Source organism: Pelodiscus sinensis, chromosome 9 (assembly GCF_052426305.1).
Source record: "Pelodiscus sinensis isolate ZL-2025 chromosome 9, ASM5242630v1, whole genome shotgun sequence".
NCBI classification, from domain to species: Eukaryota; Metazoa; Chordata; order Testudines; family Trionychidae; genus Pelodiscus; species Pelodiscus sinensis.
Window position 1 is genome coordinate 3,061,636 of NC_143060.1, and position 15,718 is coordinate 3,077,353.

Genomic DNA, 15,718 nt, shown 5'->3' on the forward strand with positions numbered 1-15,718 from the left:
GCCCTGCCCTGCTCCCGCGGCTGCCGGCCCCCTCCCCCCGCCGGCGCTGGCTCCTGCAGACCGGGCCGAGCTGCACCTGCCTCCTCCCGGGGTGGGCGCCTGCAGACTGTGCCGGCATTGTGTGCGCCCAGACAAAGGGGCTGTTCTGTGGCAGGGAGGCGGCTGGTGATGACACAGCTACTGGCTCTGTCTGCCCCCCCCCCCCCCCGATTCTCCCGGGGCGCAGCCCGAGAGAGCTGGGGGGGCACGTGACTGCAGAGCTGAAGGGCCCGGCTGTGGCTCTTGCCTGGCCTAGGAGGAGCGGGGAGGCCCAGGTCTGCAGCAGACCTCCCCCTCGGGGGCCCTGGGGCCTGCCCTGCCGTTCAGGGGGCCGTGGGGTGAGGGCGCCCTCAGGGCTCAGCAGCACCTCTCCGACACCGGGAGCAGCCTGGGCCCTTGGCATTGCAGATCCCGCAGGCCAGCCGGCTCCGTTTCCAGGCCACCCTCTGGCCCCTGTGCGGGGAGACTGGCTGGGCTGGTGGCTTGTCTGCTCCCTTCTCTCCTCCCCACCCGCCCGGGTGCTGCTCCGCAGTTCTGAGCTGGGGGCTGCGTGCCCTGCCCTGCTATCTGCCCCCCGGGGCTGGGAGGGCTCCAGGGGGCTGCTCAGGACAGCCGGAGCTGTGGGGCCCAGAGGGGCCGGGCCGGCTCTCCTCCATGGCTTTCCCAGCAGGGTTCAGGCACCGGCGGGGGATGCAGGAATTGTGGTTTCAGTTCCCGGCTCTGCTCCAGCCTCCCGGGGTGCCCCGTGGAAAGTCCCGTAGGTCGAGATTGTCAGACCTGGAAACCCCGTTGGCAGCAGCTTTACTCTCCCCACCCAGCCCCCCTCAGCAGCAGCACACGCAGGACGGGGGCTTCCTCCTGCTGCCGGCCAGCCCCCCTGCTGGGGAAGCAAATGTGAGTTACCCCCCCAGAGCTCAGGACGGCCCCTCTTTATTTCTGGCTGCTCCCCGGGGGGCGGGAGGCCTCCGACCCTGGCAGGAGCTGGCCTGGGCGCTACTCGCAATACAGCCCGTGCACGGTGGCCACGGCAAAGAGGGAGGCGTTGGCAAAGGTGCCGGTGGCGAAGCTGTCGTTCTCCGGGTCCCAGAGGGAGCGGCTGGCCACCTGCAGGCTCTGCGGGCCCCGCTGGCCCAGGACCACATTGCAGACTAGCTTGTAGCGGGGCGGGGCGAGGTCCTTCAGGCGGCTGCGGAGGAGCTCGGACAGGCTCTGGGCCAGCTGCCCGCTCGTCCCCGGGTTGTACGTGGCGTCCGCCAGGGAGCTGGCCAGGGTGGACTCCAGAGCCCGCTGGGCCTGGGCGGCGTCGAACCTGCAGCCTGCGTCCGGCCGGGTCTTGTAGGTGTTCTCGTACTGAGTCTCCCGGAGGGGCTGGAAGAGGGGGAGCCCCGAGAAGCTCACCCGCCCGCTGGGGATCCACGGGCCAATGGAGAGCCGCTTCCCTCCCGTTGCCACGGAGACCGAGTTCCTTCGGCTGGCGAAAGGGGCGTTGGCGATGCTGAGGATGGAGCTCCTCCGGGAGGGCGGCTTCCCCTCCTCGATGCTCTTCAGCCGCATCAGGGGCCGGGGCAGGCTTTCCAGTGAGTGAGAGCTGCGGCGGGTGGACAGCGAGCCCGCCCTCAGGCACGCGGCCTCCGGGCCCTCCGACGCCGCTACCTGGTTGAACTGGGCCAGAGCCTCTTGGGACAGCGCTAGCGGCTTGCCTGCCATGCTGCCGGGTGAGCCACCTGCCTGCGGGCACAGAGAGGAGCAATGCCAGCAAGTGACAGCGGGTCCACCACCCACTCGCTTGTGGCCGGCCGGGGCGATGGCAGCCAGAGCCTGGGCTCAACCCGGGCAGAGTTAAGGTGATAAAAGCCCTTCCCCCAGTGGGGCTGGAAAGGGCATTGTCCTACGGTGCTCACAGAGCTGCAGCCCTGAACAGGCGCAGTGCCCGGGCCAGGCCCAATACTCGCCCACCGGAACTAGGAGCCACCGCCTGGTGCAGCGGGACCTCGCGGAGTGCTCCGTAGCCCTGGATGCTCTTAGCAAAGCATCTGGGATTGCCAGTGAGCCTGGACTCCTGCCTCCCCCCTGCATAGCACAAGTCCCACGGCTCCAGAGCTGCCGTCTGCCAAGGGCACTGGCCCCCGGGGCTCAGCTAAGCCGGCTCCCTGGCAGTCGCTCTCCCGTCATGTCCCAGCAGCGCGCTGGGGTAATGCCCACAAAAACCAGGAAGGTCCAAGTTAATTCACAGACATCTCAGACATCTATCAGCAGCATCCTCTGCTGCTTTCTCACCTGCCCCCCCTTTGTGTCTAGCCATTGCACATATCACTGGAGGTCCTTCAGAGCAGGTTAGACATGGATCAGGTCTGATCTGGACAAATGCAAAGTGCCCCACTTAGGAAGGAACAACCCATGTCACACACACAGAATGGGCAGCGACTGCCTAGGAAGGAGTCCTGCAGAAAGGGATCTAGGGGTCAGAGTGGACCCCAAGCTAAACACGAGTCAACAGTGGGACCCTGTTGCAAAAAAAGCAAACACGACTGGGCTGCATGAACAGGAGTGTGGCGAGCAAGACACAAGGGGCTGTGTCTACACTGGGCCACTTATTCCGGAAAATCAGCCGCTTTTCCGGAATAAGCTGCGAGCTGTCTACACTGGCCCTTGAATTTCCGGAAAAGCAACGATGCTCTACTGTACAAAATCAGCCGCTATTCCGGAAAAGCTATTCTGCTCCCGCTCGGGCATAAGTCCTTATTCCGGAACACTGTTCCGGAAAAGGGCCGGAAAAGGGCCAGTGTAGACAGCCCAGTAGTCTTTTCCGCAAAAAAGCCCCTTTTGTGCCCGGAACAGCTGTGCCAAGGGCAGCAAAGACAAGAGCTTCCAAGGGCTTGTATCAACAGGTGTGTTGTAAGCAAAACTCGTGAAGTCATTCTGCCGCTCTACTCTGCGCTCGTTAGGCCTCAGCTGGAGTACTGTGTCCAGTTCTGGGCGCCACATTTCAAGAAAGATGTGGAGAAATTGGAAAGGGTCCAGAGAAGAGCGACAAGAATGATTAAAGGTCTAGAGAACATGACCTATGAAGCCAGGCTTCGTGAACTGGGCTTGTTTAGTTTGGAAAAAAGAAGATTAAGGGGGGACATGATAGCGGTTTTCAAATATCTAAAAGGGTGTCACAAGGAGGAAGGAGAAAATTTGTTCCTCTTGGTTTCTGAGGACAGGACAAGGAGTAATGGGCTTAAAGTGCAGCAGGGGAGGTTTAGGTTGGACATTAGGAAAAAATTCCTAACTGTCAGGGTGGTCAAATATTGGAATAAATTGCCAAGGGAGGTGGTGGAATCTCCCTCTCTGGAGATATTTAAGAACAGGTTAGATAGACATCTGTCAGGGATGGTGTAGACGGAGCTTGGTCCTGCCTTGAGGGCGGGGGGCTGGACTCGATGACCTCTTGAGGTCCCTTCCAGTCCTAGGATTCTATGATTCTATGAAAGGACAATCGCTCCGTCAAAGGGACAGAACCTACCCTGTTCGTTGGCACTAAGATCTGGGGGATCATAGAATCCGAGGGCTGGAAGAGACCTCAGGGGTCATCAAAGTCCAGCCCCCCGCCCAATCCCAACTCCTTGGTCTCTGGAGGACCAATTCCAACTAAATCATCCCAGCCAGGGCTTGGTCAAGCCAGGACTTAAACACCTCTAGGGATGGAGATTCCACCCCCGCCCCAGGGAACCCAGCCCAGCGCTTCCCCACCCGCCTAGGGAAATCGTTTTTCCTAACAGCCAACCTAGACCTCCTCCTCTGCAACTTGAGCCCATTGCTCCTCGTTCTGCCATCTGCCCCCACTGAGACCAGCCTCTCTCCATCCTCTTTGGAACCTTCAGGAAGTTGCAGGCTGCTACCAAATCCTCCCTCGATCTCCTCTTCTGTAGACTAAGTCCAGTTCCCTCAGCCTCTCCTTGTAGGACATGTGCTTCGGCCCTCTAATCATTTTGGTTGCCCTCTGCTAGACCCGCTCCAATGCGTCCTTTCTATAGTGGGGGCCCCAGAACTGGACGCAATACTCCAGATGTGGCCTCCCCAGAGCCGAATAAAGGGGAATGATGACATCTCTGGATCTGCTGGCAATGCTCCTCCTAATGCACCCTAATATGCCATTAGCCTTCTTGGCTACAAGGGCGCCCTGTTGACTCATCTCCAGCTTCTCATCCACTGTAACCCCCAGGTCCTTTTCTGCAGAACTGCTACTTAGCCAGTCGGTTCCCAGCCTGTACCAATACTTGGGATTCTTCCGTCCCAAGGGCAGGACTTTGCACTTGTCCTTGTTGAACCTCATCAGATTTCTTTTGGCCCAATCCTCCAGTCTGTTTAGGTCACTCTGGACCCTACGACGTATCTTGCTTTAACAGGTGTGTTGTGAGCAAGACACAAGAAAACAGTTCTTGTGCAAGAAGCCTGCAGTGTAGACGTAGCCTCTAGACTACAGGCTTATTTCAGAAGAAGTTTTTCTGGAAGAGATCTTCTGAAAAAACTTCTTCCGAAAGAGAGCGTCCGCACTACCAAAGCACATCGAAAAAGCCATCTGCTTTTTTGAAAGAGAGCATCCAGACTGAATGGACGCTATCTCGCATTTAAACTGTGATTATGGGCAGAGTGGCCACCAGGGCACCTGTGCTTTTTCCTCTTTCCTCTTCTTCCGAAAGAACTCCCTCTTCCCCGTCCACACATGCCTTTTTGTGAAAGAGCTCTTTCGGAAAAAGGCTTCTTCCTCGTAGAAAGAGGATTACCAATGTCAGAAAATCCCCTCTGGTCTTTTGATTTTCTTTCGAAAGAACACGATTGCAGTGTAGACGTAATTGAATGTTTGTCAGAAAAACAGCCGGTTTTCCCAAAATCTCTGTAATGTAGAAATAGCCTGGGTCTGTGAATGGTCCTTTGGGACCAGGAGGATCTGTTCCGAGTTGGTGAGATTGGGTTTTATAGCCTCTCACCTGTATAAACTCTGAGTCTGATTCTGACACAGAATGCTGGGGTGTCTGGGTTTTGCTTTTGAGGCTTTTTGCTGGCCAGAGTGGCAGCTGAAGTGCTGTGCATGACTGGTTTGGTGCCTTATAGGAAAGGACTCCAGTCGTGGGCTATAAATAGCCCTGGTTTTGAGCAATTCATCCTGGGCTGACTCCCTCAGTGGTGCCCAGGCTAAGGATGTTAAAGACTATTCGACTATCTGATAAGCATTTGCTTATCGGATAGTTTTTTGACTAGTCGAGTAGTCTATAGGCACTTCCGCATTCCTCCTTTGAAATGTACAAGAGCACCCACTGGGGCTCTTGTACATTTCAAAGGAGGAATGCGCAGCCCTGGCCCGTGGGAAGTCCTGCTGACTCCGGGCTGCACACAGGTGCCTTCTTTGAAATGCACAAGAATCCCCAGCGGGGGCTCTTGCACATTTCAAAGCCATGGAGCCCAGGATCAGTGGGGGACTCCCGTTGACTAGTCAGTTACCCACATTTTAACATCCTCAGCCCAGCCCCAGCCTGGTATATGACATCCTGCAAAGTCTGGGGGGTGCCATAGGCAGCCTCTAAAGAGCGCCAGCTCCATCTTTCCAAGGGGCGGGCGTCTCTGGCTCGTTGGGCCAGGTGCAAAGGCCGGGGGTATAAAAGCAGAGAGCGCCGCAGCCTTGCAGTGCGCCCGGCGCTTGGGGGGCACGAGCTAGTGAGTACAGCGCACTCTGGCTGTACTGGGAGCCCCACCAGACACCCTCGCTCTGGCATTGTACTTGGGTGGCTAGCCCTTCGCACTACTGCCTGCATCTGCCTGGGGGGGGACTCCCGAGAAAACGGGGATCCACCCATGCATGCCAGTTACGGTGAAATCTAGGGCACCGTTATTGCTGAGCTTCACTGACATTTCCTTTTTCTTTGCATTGGCTGGCAAATAAACGAGCCTACAATTAATAACCAGTCCTTGGAAACAGCCCGTATGCAGCGGGCCTGGCGGGGGGAGCAGTCTGGTGTCATGTCAGCGGGAAAGCCGCGGACGTGCTCTCGCCTGGCAGGACCCCCTGCTCCGATGGGAGTCGGCCGGGTTGCTGGGAGGGTCGCTGGCTGCCGGAGCTGTGAGCGGCGCTCTCCCTGCCAAGCCCGTTTCATGCCCATTATCTCGCCAGCGCTTGCCCGGGCTTGCCCTGCGCTCCCTTGGAGGCCCTGGCCCCGGCTAGCTGGGTTGATCCTTCTCTCCGCTGCAGTCGCTCATTGGTCCTTTGAAGTGACAGTTCAATGCAAGAGAGGGCGGGGCTGCGTGAGCCTGTCTCCTGGTCTATTTCTGGGACACGCGGGGCGGGAGGGTTCTTTTTCCTCCTCTGAATTTCGTGGCGTTTCGGGCAGCGCAGGAGCTGCGTGCTAGAGGCCAACAGGCCACGTACCCGCCCTGCAGCCCTGACTCCTAAGCCCTGTGACTGGGTCCCTGCAGCCCCCACGCTCCCCATGGCCATGTGGCACCCCCGGGGCTAGACCTGCCCCATGTAGAGCCAATGGCAGACCTGGGGGCTTGGTTTGGGGTGCGATGCTTCGCCATCGTTTTGTAAAGGGAGAGCCGCCCCTGGAGGGGACCGATGCCAGCCCTCGCCATGTGCCGGGGGCACCTCCGTCTTGTGCCCCGACCCATGTTACATGACGGGAGCCGGCAGCCCCTGAAGTTCCTCCGTCTCTTCCCAGCATGCCGAGGTGTTGTTACAAGCCCCTCCTTGCTCACCACTTGCCTTTGCCCCCCCACCCCCATCGGGGTGCTCCTTTGCCTCTCTGCAGACATAACTCACCACTAGTGCCGGCCAGGCGCTGGCCTCTCGCCTCTCCTTAGCCCAGCACCAGGCGCCCCACTTCACCCCAGATGGCTTTGGCCAGCAGCGTCAGAAGGAACAGAGGGTTCGGCTCCAGAAGGCCGCTGCTCAGCCCCTTCTGGGAATTCGGCTGGAGAGCCGGGCACCCAAACTTTTGGCAGGTCTAATCATCCGGCCCCGGCCTCTCTCCGGATGGGATCCCGGCCTCCGCCCTGCTTCTCACCAGAGCCGTGTTCATCCCTTACTCACGCCCTGCCCCAGCGACCGCAGCGTCTTCCTCAGCGCTCTTGGCTCCTCTGGTCAGATGCTGCAGCCCCCCGATCTCGGGCCCTGAGGACTCTGTTATTCCCGCCTCTGTCAGAATCCAGCTCAGAGTCGCCCAGCCTGGCTTGCAGAGCTCCCCAGACGTGCCCACAGCGCATCCTCCCTGCACGAGCGCCCGGCCCTTCGGATCCCCGCGCTGCCTGGTCCTCCCGCCCCGCATCCCCTCCCCGTGCAGTGCTCCATGCTCCTCACCTCCCCCGGGCGGGGTCACATCCCTCCCTCCCCATCACATGCCACCTTCCCTGGCCTCCCCTCCCCCGGAGCCATCGCCTTGCCTCTGACTTCTTCACCGCCAGACCTACCTTTTCCCCTCCGCTTCCCTGTGGCTTTCCAGGAGGGGCCGGGATATTGTGTAGCAAGCAAAACTGCAGGCAGGGTGTTTATTTTGTAGTGACACCTTGTGTGTTGCTATGTGACACTGAAAGCTTCTGGCCATCATGCAGAATTTAACTCTTCCCTCCCTGGTGCTGGAAGATCTCTGCAGCTGTGTCTAGACTGGCAAGTTTTTCCGGAAAATCAGCCGCTTTTGCGGAAAAACTTGCCAGCTGTCTACACGGGCTGCTTGAATTTCCGGAAAAGCACTGACGATCTCATGTAAGATTGTCAGTGCTTTTCCGGAAATACTATGCTGCTCCCGTTCGGGCAAAAGCCTTTTTCCGAAAGACTTTTGCGTAAAAGGGCCAGTGTAGACAGCACAGGACTGTTTTCCGCAAAAAAGCCCCGATCGCAAAAATGGAGATCGGGGCTTTTTTGCGGAAAAGCGCGTCTAGATCGGCCACGGATTCTTTTCCGCAAAAAGTGCTTTTGCGGAAAAGCGTCCTGCCAATCTAGACGCGCTTTTCTGAAAATGCTTTTAACGGAAAACTTTTCCGTTAAAAGCATTTCCGGAAAATCATGCCAGAGTAGACGTAGCCACCATGTTCTCTTTTTGCAGATTTATTTAAGGAAGTGACAAACCCCGGCACAAAATCTACATCCAGCTACCTAATCTAGCTACTTCGCTGTTGCCCTGCCCTGTCGCATCAGGGTGCGTGATCAAACTGCCCAGAATGCAGGGGGTGAGGCGGGGGGGGGTGTAAACTCTGAAAACCCCAGCTCCTGTGGTATCTGATTGTTTCATGGCCTAGATCTACTTACCTGGATCCCGACCAGTGTTTGAGAGGGAAGCTAGCAGCCTGTCCTCCAGGGTAAACATTGTCCAAACAAACCTTTGGCAGAACCTAAAGGCCTGCAGAAATGTTTCTATTTGTTTAAAGCAAAAATCCGACCAGAGGAGAGCTTTGGAAATTCCTAACGGCTCCTGCGTGTGCAACCCAACCAGTACGCCATCCGAGCCTGGAAGGTGACATGAACTAGAAACAGCAGAGACAGCAAGTTCGTCCTCCCAAAAAGAGACAGGCAGAGTGATCAGACGGCAGAACGAGGGTATGTCTACCCAGCAAAGTTATTTCGAAATAACTTTCCTAGCATCTACACAGCCATTCCGTTATTTCGAAATTCATTCAAAATAGCGGAGGGCTTATTTTGAAATTGGTAAACCTCATTCCACGAGGAATAGCGCCAATTTCAAAATTGCTATTTCAAAATAAGCGCTGTGCAGACGCTTATTTCAAAATAGGGGGCTTCCTGCCCTTCCCAGGGTGCCCTGCTGGCCGCCCTGACCAGAAGGAAACTTCTGACCTGATGCCCTGCTGGAACTGGTTCTAACTAGCCTTCGAAGCGATTCAATGTCCACTCAGTGTGGACGTGCTATTTCGAAATAGAAAAACGCTATTTCGAAATGCATTTTGTGTGTTAACGCGTTATTTCAAAATAAGCTATTTCGAATTAACTATTTCGAAATTAGATATTTCGTTATTTCGAAATAACGCTGTAGTGTAGACATACCCCTAGGTTGTCTCCACTGTCTACACTGGCCGCTTGAATTTCTGCAAAAGCACTGACGATCTCATGTAAGATTGTCAGTGCTTTTGCAGAAATACTATGCTGCTCCCGTTCGGGCAAAAGTCTTTTTCCAAAAAACTTTTGCGCAGAAGGGCCAGTGTAGACAGCACAGTAGTGTTTTCCGCAAAAACGCCCCGATCGCGAAAATGGCGATCGGGGCTTTTTCACAGAAAAGCGCGTCTAGATTGGCCACAGACGCTTTTCCGGAAAAAGTGCTTTTGCGGAAAAGCGTCCGTGCCAATCTAGACGCGCTTTTCCGAAAATGCTTTTAACGGAAAACTTTTCCGTTAAAAGCATTTCTGGGAAATCATGCCAGTGTAGACGTTGCCCTTAGTGAAGAACTCGGTGGGTATTTACAATTCTTTCCTCTTTAACAATCGCAGGGGTCTCAGACCGGAGCCGCTGTGCGCTAGGCGCAGAGAACACAAGTGGTTCCTCTTGGACAGGAGCAGCCTTGCTCAGGGTGTGTTAGACTCCACCCTCCGGGCAATGCCTCCTTCACCGCGTTCACGGGAGGGCAAACCGAGGGGCCTGCGGCAGGAGCGCCTGCCCCGGTCCAGTTCAGACAGTCGAGCCGGGGGTAGAATGACGGATGCTCACCCCACCACTTCCTGCCGGCACCGCCCGGCTCCCCCCTGGGCCCGGCCTGCTCCGAGCACTGGCCCAGACGGCGCTGGAGCAAGGGTGCAGCAGGCCCCATACCTGCGCCCACCTGGTCTTTGCGACCCTGCCGCTGCGGCTGCCGGGCTGTGGGGAAGTGAGGGAGCCGGGTAGTGACGGGGCGCGGGGTGGGCAGGTGGGCAAGAGAGCCCTCAGCTGCCAGGAGCCACTTGCTTTTTTCAGGGACTGAGCTGGACTCCAGGGCTCGGCCCCCGCGCTGGCACCGGCCCTCCCGTCGCACCCTGAGGCCTTGCGAAGCTCAGAGGTGGGGCTGGAGCAGGGCAGATGCGGGGGCGGGGGCCGTTCCCGCTGCTTTCCCCTCGCCCGGCTGCGATGATCCGCCCCTGCAGAACTCCCGTCCCGGCGCTTTGCTGCCGTTCCCCAGCCCGGCCGGCTGCCTGGCTCGACTCTGACCTGGCTCTGGTTTCAGGCCTTCCCACACGCCCCGCGCGGCAGCCGCTGGATCTCCGGAGCTGGGCAGCTGCCCGTTTCCTTAGTGATGAGCTCGGCGGCGTGCGGCAGGGGCCTCCTCCCCGTGGCCTGAGCCTGCCTCCCCGTCCCGGCTCCTTCCCGTTCCTGCCTGGCGGCTCCCAGCCCCCCACAGCTGCTCCTGCTTTGCAAGGCGCGAGAGAGAGCGACCCGCAGGCCGGGGGAGCCCCGGCGGAGCCTCTCTGCCCCACACACAGCCCAGCGGCCTCCCGCCTGCCTAGCTGCCCAGGCCATGGCCTCCGCCGGCTCGGCCGTCCTGGAGGGGGACGCGGCTGCCTTCGCCACTGCCATCAGGAGCCTCATTAACAACCCGCAGTTCAGGTGAGATGGGCCAGGGAGCCGGCTGGGCCAGGCTGGGCCATCCATCATGCGAAAGTCCTACAGAGGGCGGGTACATCCTGTCGCTGAAATCCCTAGGCTGGGGGAGGGCCCGAGAGCTAGGGAACCTCAGCCCCCTTCCCTCTGTGCCCACTGTTAGAGTGTGTGTGGGCACAGCCCGCTGCCCGGCCCTCTGGACCCCGTCCCAGCCTCATTCCTTGGGGCCTCTGTGTTGTGGACTTCTCCCTTTGCTTCCTGTCCTAAACCTTTGGGCAGTGTTGCTGTGGGCCGTGACGCGGTAGCCACACCCCACCCCAGAAGTGGCTGCATTCCCATGCTGGACCTATGTGGGTGGGGGCTGAGAATTTCAGAACAGCCTAGAGGGTTGAGACACATCTAAACACGTGTCGAGGTCCCCTAGACTGCTTTGCAAATATCTGTCTCTGTCAGCATCAGTTTGCAAAGCGCTCAGGGCTGAGTCAGACTGACCGGTGCGGCGTGACAGCAGCTCAGAAGGGGGTTGACTTGGTGACCACTCAGTATCTGAGGCCCCTCTGGTTTACGCGTAGATCGAGCACCCGCCTATGTAGCCTTGCAGCAGTCTCGTGGGTCGCCTCTCTGGCCAGCTGCAGCCTGTGGGATAAGGTCTCTGTCCCTCCCCGGCTATGCAAACCTTGTGACTTCAACCCGCTCCTTCCAAACCGTTCGACAAGCCTGTGTGCAGAACGAGCCGGCACCTGGGGGCCGATTTCACCCACCTTGGAAGGCGGAGCTACGGCCAGCCTGAAGCGTCTCGCTTCTCCTTGGGATGGGAGGGCAGATGCCCCCAGCCCCGTTCAGGAGGAGAGACCAGCATCCGGGTGAGCCGAGCTGCTGCCTGTGGAGGCGATACCCCCTGGAAAACCCGCCCCCCCCAGCTGGAGAGCCCTGCCCTGGTAAGGTGGCGCACCCCCTGCCCTGGAGCACAGCTAGCCGTGACGGGACCGTTCGTAGCGGACCCAGGAGCCGGGACGGCCGAGGAGAGAACCTGGCACGAGGAATGTGGCGTCGCTGCTCTCTGGGGACCCTGCAGGACATGTGACAGGAGGTCGTGGCCAGCTGGCAGGCGCGAGAGGCCCGTCGCGGTCCCACGATGGCTTGTGCTGAAGAACTTGGAGCCCTGGGAAATCCAGCCACGTTGGCTCGACGCAGGCCTGCTGCTGCGCATCGGGAAAGGAGGCCCGTTTATCTACGCCGAGCGGCGCTGTTAAGCTGACTTAAGTCCCAGCGTAGACAGCGCTGGGTGGAGGGCAGAATCCCTCTCTTCACCTAGCTACCGCCTCTCGGGGAGGTGAAGGATCTCTGCTGGTGGGAGGAGCCAGGACAAGCTGGGACGAAGCGGGAGCTCTCGTAATGTCTTGTCTGAGCACTGTGTGTGCCTCGGTTTCCCCAATGTGTTACACGGGTATCCAGTGGTGGGACAAGGCTGTGGGATTGTTGCAGGGAGCGTAGCAGGCAGATGTGCCAGTGCCCAGACAGTGGCCAAACACTGTATCCTGGCAACTGATGGCCGGGGCCCATCCTCTGCAAGGAGCCAGCGGAAGGCGTTGGAGGACAGAGCTGTGGAGGCCAGGTGACACTCAGCGCACAGTCAACCTGTGGAACTCCTCGCCAGAGGATGTTGTGAAGACTAGGACTTCACAGGGTTCAAAAAAGAGCTAGATGGATTTCACCAGTGGGTGCAATGACGTCACTAAAGGAAACCCAGCGTCCGTCTGTCCCTCCCTGGTGTCTGCGCAGCCCTTCTGCGCTGGCCGCAGGCTACAGCAGGAGCAGCAGCCATTGCACCAGGGCCTTGGGTTTGGACTGAAGGGCCTGACCCAAACCTTGGACCAGGCCCGACGAGTGCGCATGAAGTCACCCCCTTGCGTTAGCCCTGCCTGCGGAGTCGCGCGGCCGGGAGCCAGGGGCCAGGCCGGGGCCGGGTTGAGAGAGCAGTCTGCTGCCGCTTCCTAGCACCCACAGTCGCCCGTTATCCTCTCCCTCGGCGGCAGCCGAGCGCAAGCAATCTGCTGTCTGGGCTCCTGGTGGGGGCGGGCCAGGCCGGCACTCGGGGGGAAAAACCTCTCAGGTCTGGAAGCCGAGTGGAGCTGGCCATTTTGTTGAGGCTGCTGAGGGACAGCGGTCTGCAAGGCATGCTGGGAAGAAGCAAGGCCCTAGGCCTGTCCCCCTGGCTCCGGAGCCTGGCTCCAGCGCCCAGCACCACTGCTCACGGAGCCGTGTGGTGTGGGCAGAAGCTGGGTTTCCTCGCCCGCACCGTGCAGGGCTTCAGGCAAACCTGCCGCGGGTGGGGAAATGTGGTTAACAGATTTTCTAGCTGCTCATCAGCACTTTCCTCCGTGCCTGAGGGGCAGGTTTCTAAACGCCCAGGCCTGAGCGCTCGCCTCCCCCGGCTCCTGTTCCCCCCTGGGCCGAGACGCTGAGGTCCCAGCACCCTTGGCACCTATGGAAGGAGGCAGCTGGAGCAGCCGTCAGCCACTCAAGAGCGAGGGACGGGCAGGGGACGTGGCTCAGCTGGCACTGTCCGGGCGGCGGGACAGCGGGCGGGGACGACACGTTCTTCACGGGACCTGTGGTGCCGTGTGGGTGTGTGCTGTTAAATGGCAGCAGCGCTTCACCCCAGAGCTGGCTGCAGCGTTGGGCTCCGGGACAGGAGGCGGGGCTGAAATATACCAGGCGGTGATTGTGTCCTGCCGTTTACCCTGATGTGCGACACGTGTCTCACGGGGTGAGATGGGCCGGCTCAGGCACTGGCGATGGGCTACGGAGCTTGGCCCAGGTCACTCATTCAGCTAGAGCCTCCTGGTCTGCTCTCCCTCGCGCAGGGCTGCGCAGGGCCCGATGGCTTTAAATAGTTCTACCTAGACCCTAACACCTGTGATTTCCTCCCCGGGCAAGCTCATAAAATCCACCCTCGGCGCCCAGCCAGCTCCTGTCAGCCTGTGTTACCATCCATGGCTACAGGGCACACAGTACGGTGCAGGACAGCTCACTGGCTGTTGTGAGGAAGGATGGTGCGGCTCTGCCACTGACTCCCTGTATGACCTTGGTCTACTCCCTTAGTTGCCCTGTGGCTGAGCTCCCAGTTGGGTGACGGAGGTTGGAAGATGAAAGCTACACTGAAGGCAGCGAGGTGCTGAGATGTGCCCAGGCCGACCGCCCAAGTTATGGGCTGGTCTCAGGGGGCCAAAATTCCCTGAAGGAAGGGATTCCTAACATTGGACATGGGGAGGCCCATTTCACTGAGTCAGGTGGGTTTCCTGGGGCAGCCTCTGGATAAACGCCCTGTCCGCTCTACGTGGGCATCAAAGAGCCTGTACTTCGTCGGAGGGGAGCGTTGCCTGGCTGCTCTCGGCCTCCAGATCCACGCTCACCGCCCTGCTGCTGGTGCCGGGGAGGGTGTGCTGGGGGGCTGAGGTGCTCCACACCAGAGGTGGCTGCATTTCAGTGCGGGTGCCTGGCTCCTGAAGCGCGTTGCGACGGGCAGTGCTTGGGGAGTGCCGGGGGAGCCTGCTGTGCACTGGCACAGAGAGGGCCCAGGGATAACGTTAGGAGATGGCAAAAGCTGCTCCATGCAGAACAGGCCCGATCTCCCGTAGGGGCTCCACCCAGAAGCCAGGTCAATGGATTCACCTGCCCCTGCAGGCCGCAGCCTATGCAGGCAGCCTTGTGCCACGCCCGGGGGCAACGTGCCGGTTCTGGGTCCGCTTGACACGCGGGCGATTTGGCTTCGGGGCCTGGCTCCGCCACAGACGAGGCCTGGAGCCCCGATGGGACGTCAGGCCCGTCGCTGGCACCGTCCTTCCGTTCCTCCCCTGCAGAATCCTGCCTTAGCTCACAGAGGCACTGGGCAGCTGGGGGAGGTGTCCAGAGGCCCTGCTGAGCAGGGGGAGGGGAGGTGGAGGATGGGGGTATCCTGTGTGGGGCCAGAGGGTACTTTGCATGGGGGGCGGAGGGGCAACCTGCGAGCAGCAGAATTGACTCCTGTGCACTGTGAGCAGCAGCAGCCCCCAACCCGGCCAGCCCTGCCACGCCACCAGGCGGGTGCTGGCAGCGGCGCCCACACGCCGGCGGCTGGGGAGATGGGAAAAGTTTGCCCGGGGTGGAATTATTCGTCAGCATTTCTGGTTCCAGCAGCTGCCTGCCACCAGCGCCGTGAGTCAAAGGCAAAGGCAAAAAGCCGCTTTTGGAGTCTCAGCAGCTGGACTTTCCACTCCCGGCTGCACGAAGAGTGAAAACCCCTCTGGGCAGGCGCCAGTGCCCACGGCACTTTCCTTTTCAGGTCTGACTCCCTGCGAGCGCGGCCTGTAGAGTTTTGAACCTTCCAGAGGAAGTGGTTTGCCTGCCCTACATGGAGTTTTGAACCAACCAAGCAAACAATAGCAGCCGTGCAATCAATGAGAACCCTCAGCATTTCCACAGCCCCCTCCCCGACGCACAAAGCCCTGGGGATAGGCCAGGGGAATCTCCATTAGCGGTTAGCAGTACAGGGCCCATGACACTCGGTTGGGCAATTTTGTGCAGCCAATAGGACTGTGTGAGGATGGGGAGCCAAGGCGGGTCCTCTGTATGGGGGATGGGGTACCCAGCACGGAGGAGGGAGGATGGGGGTACTCTCTATGGGGGATGGGATACCCTGCACGGAGGTGGCGGTTGGGGGTACACTGTATGGGGGATGGGGCGGTATGGGAGATGGAGTACCCTGCACGGAGGTGGTGGTTAGGGAGTAGTCTGTATGGGGGTAGGGTTCCAAGGCTACTCTGTATGGAGATAGAGCCCCGGGGCGTACTATGTATGGGGGATGGGGTACCCTGCATAGAGGAGGGAGGATGGGGGTACTCTCTGTGGGGGATGGGGTACCCTGCACGGAGGTGGCGGTTGGGGGTACGCTGTATGGGAGATGGGGTACCCTGCACGGAGGTGGCGGTTGGGGGTACACTGTATGGGGGATGGGGCGGTATGGGGAATGGGGTACCCTGCACGGAGGTGGCGGTTAGGGAGTAGTCTGTATGGGGGTAGGGTTCCAAGGCTACTCTGTATGGAGATAGGGCCCCGGGGCGTACTATGTATGGGGGATGGGGTACT

At 59.5% G+C, this 15,718-nt stretch overlaps 2 protein-coding genes across 7 annotated transcripts in view; one reads left to right on the plus strand and one right to left on the minus strand.

Moving 5' to 3' along the window:
• Positions 1 to 953: 953 nt before the first annotated feature.
• DYNLT4 (dynein light chain Tctex-type 4) lies at positions 954 to 10,336 on the minus strand. Of its 5 annotated transcripts, XM_075935836.2 has the most exons (3): positions 7,109 to 7,416; positions 6,073 to 6,281; positions 954 to 1,767 (listed from the first exon to the last, which is right to left on the minus strand). In XM_075935836.2, the coding sequence occupies exon 3, from the start codon at positions 1,744 to 1,746 to the stop codon at positions 1,033 to 1,035; it is 714 nt and encodes a 237-aa protein (XP_075791951.2). In that variant the 5' UTR covers positions 1,747 to 1,767; positions 6,073 to 6,281; positions 7,109 to 7,416; the 3' UTR covers positions 954 to 1,032. The 5 variants fall into 5 exon arrangements, with proteins under 5 accessions (XP_075791951.2, XP_075791955.2, XP_014424859.4 ...); XM_075935840.2 differs by lacking the exons at positions 6,073 to 6,281; positions 7,109 to 7,416 and adding an exon at positions 10,202 to 10,336; XM_014569373.4 differs by lacking the exons at positions 6,073 to 6,281; positions 7,109 to 7,416 and adding an exon at positions 7,486 to 7,579.
• Positions 10,192 to 15,718, plus strand: part of BTBD19 (BTB domain containing 19) — a 53,976-nt gene continuing 48,449 nt past the window's right edge. The window contains exon 1 of one of the 2 annotated variants that reach the window (XM_075935834.2): positions 10,192 to 10,597. In XM_075935834.2, coding sequence (XP_075791949.2) covers positions 10,509 to 10,597 — 89 coding nt within the window. In that variant the 5' untranslated portion in view covers positions 10,192 to 10,508. The remainder of the gene's footprint in view (positions 10,598 to 15,718) is intronic. The other variant, XM_075935833.2, reaches the window with a different exon arrangement.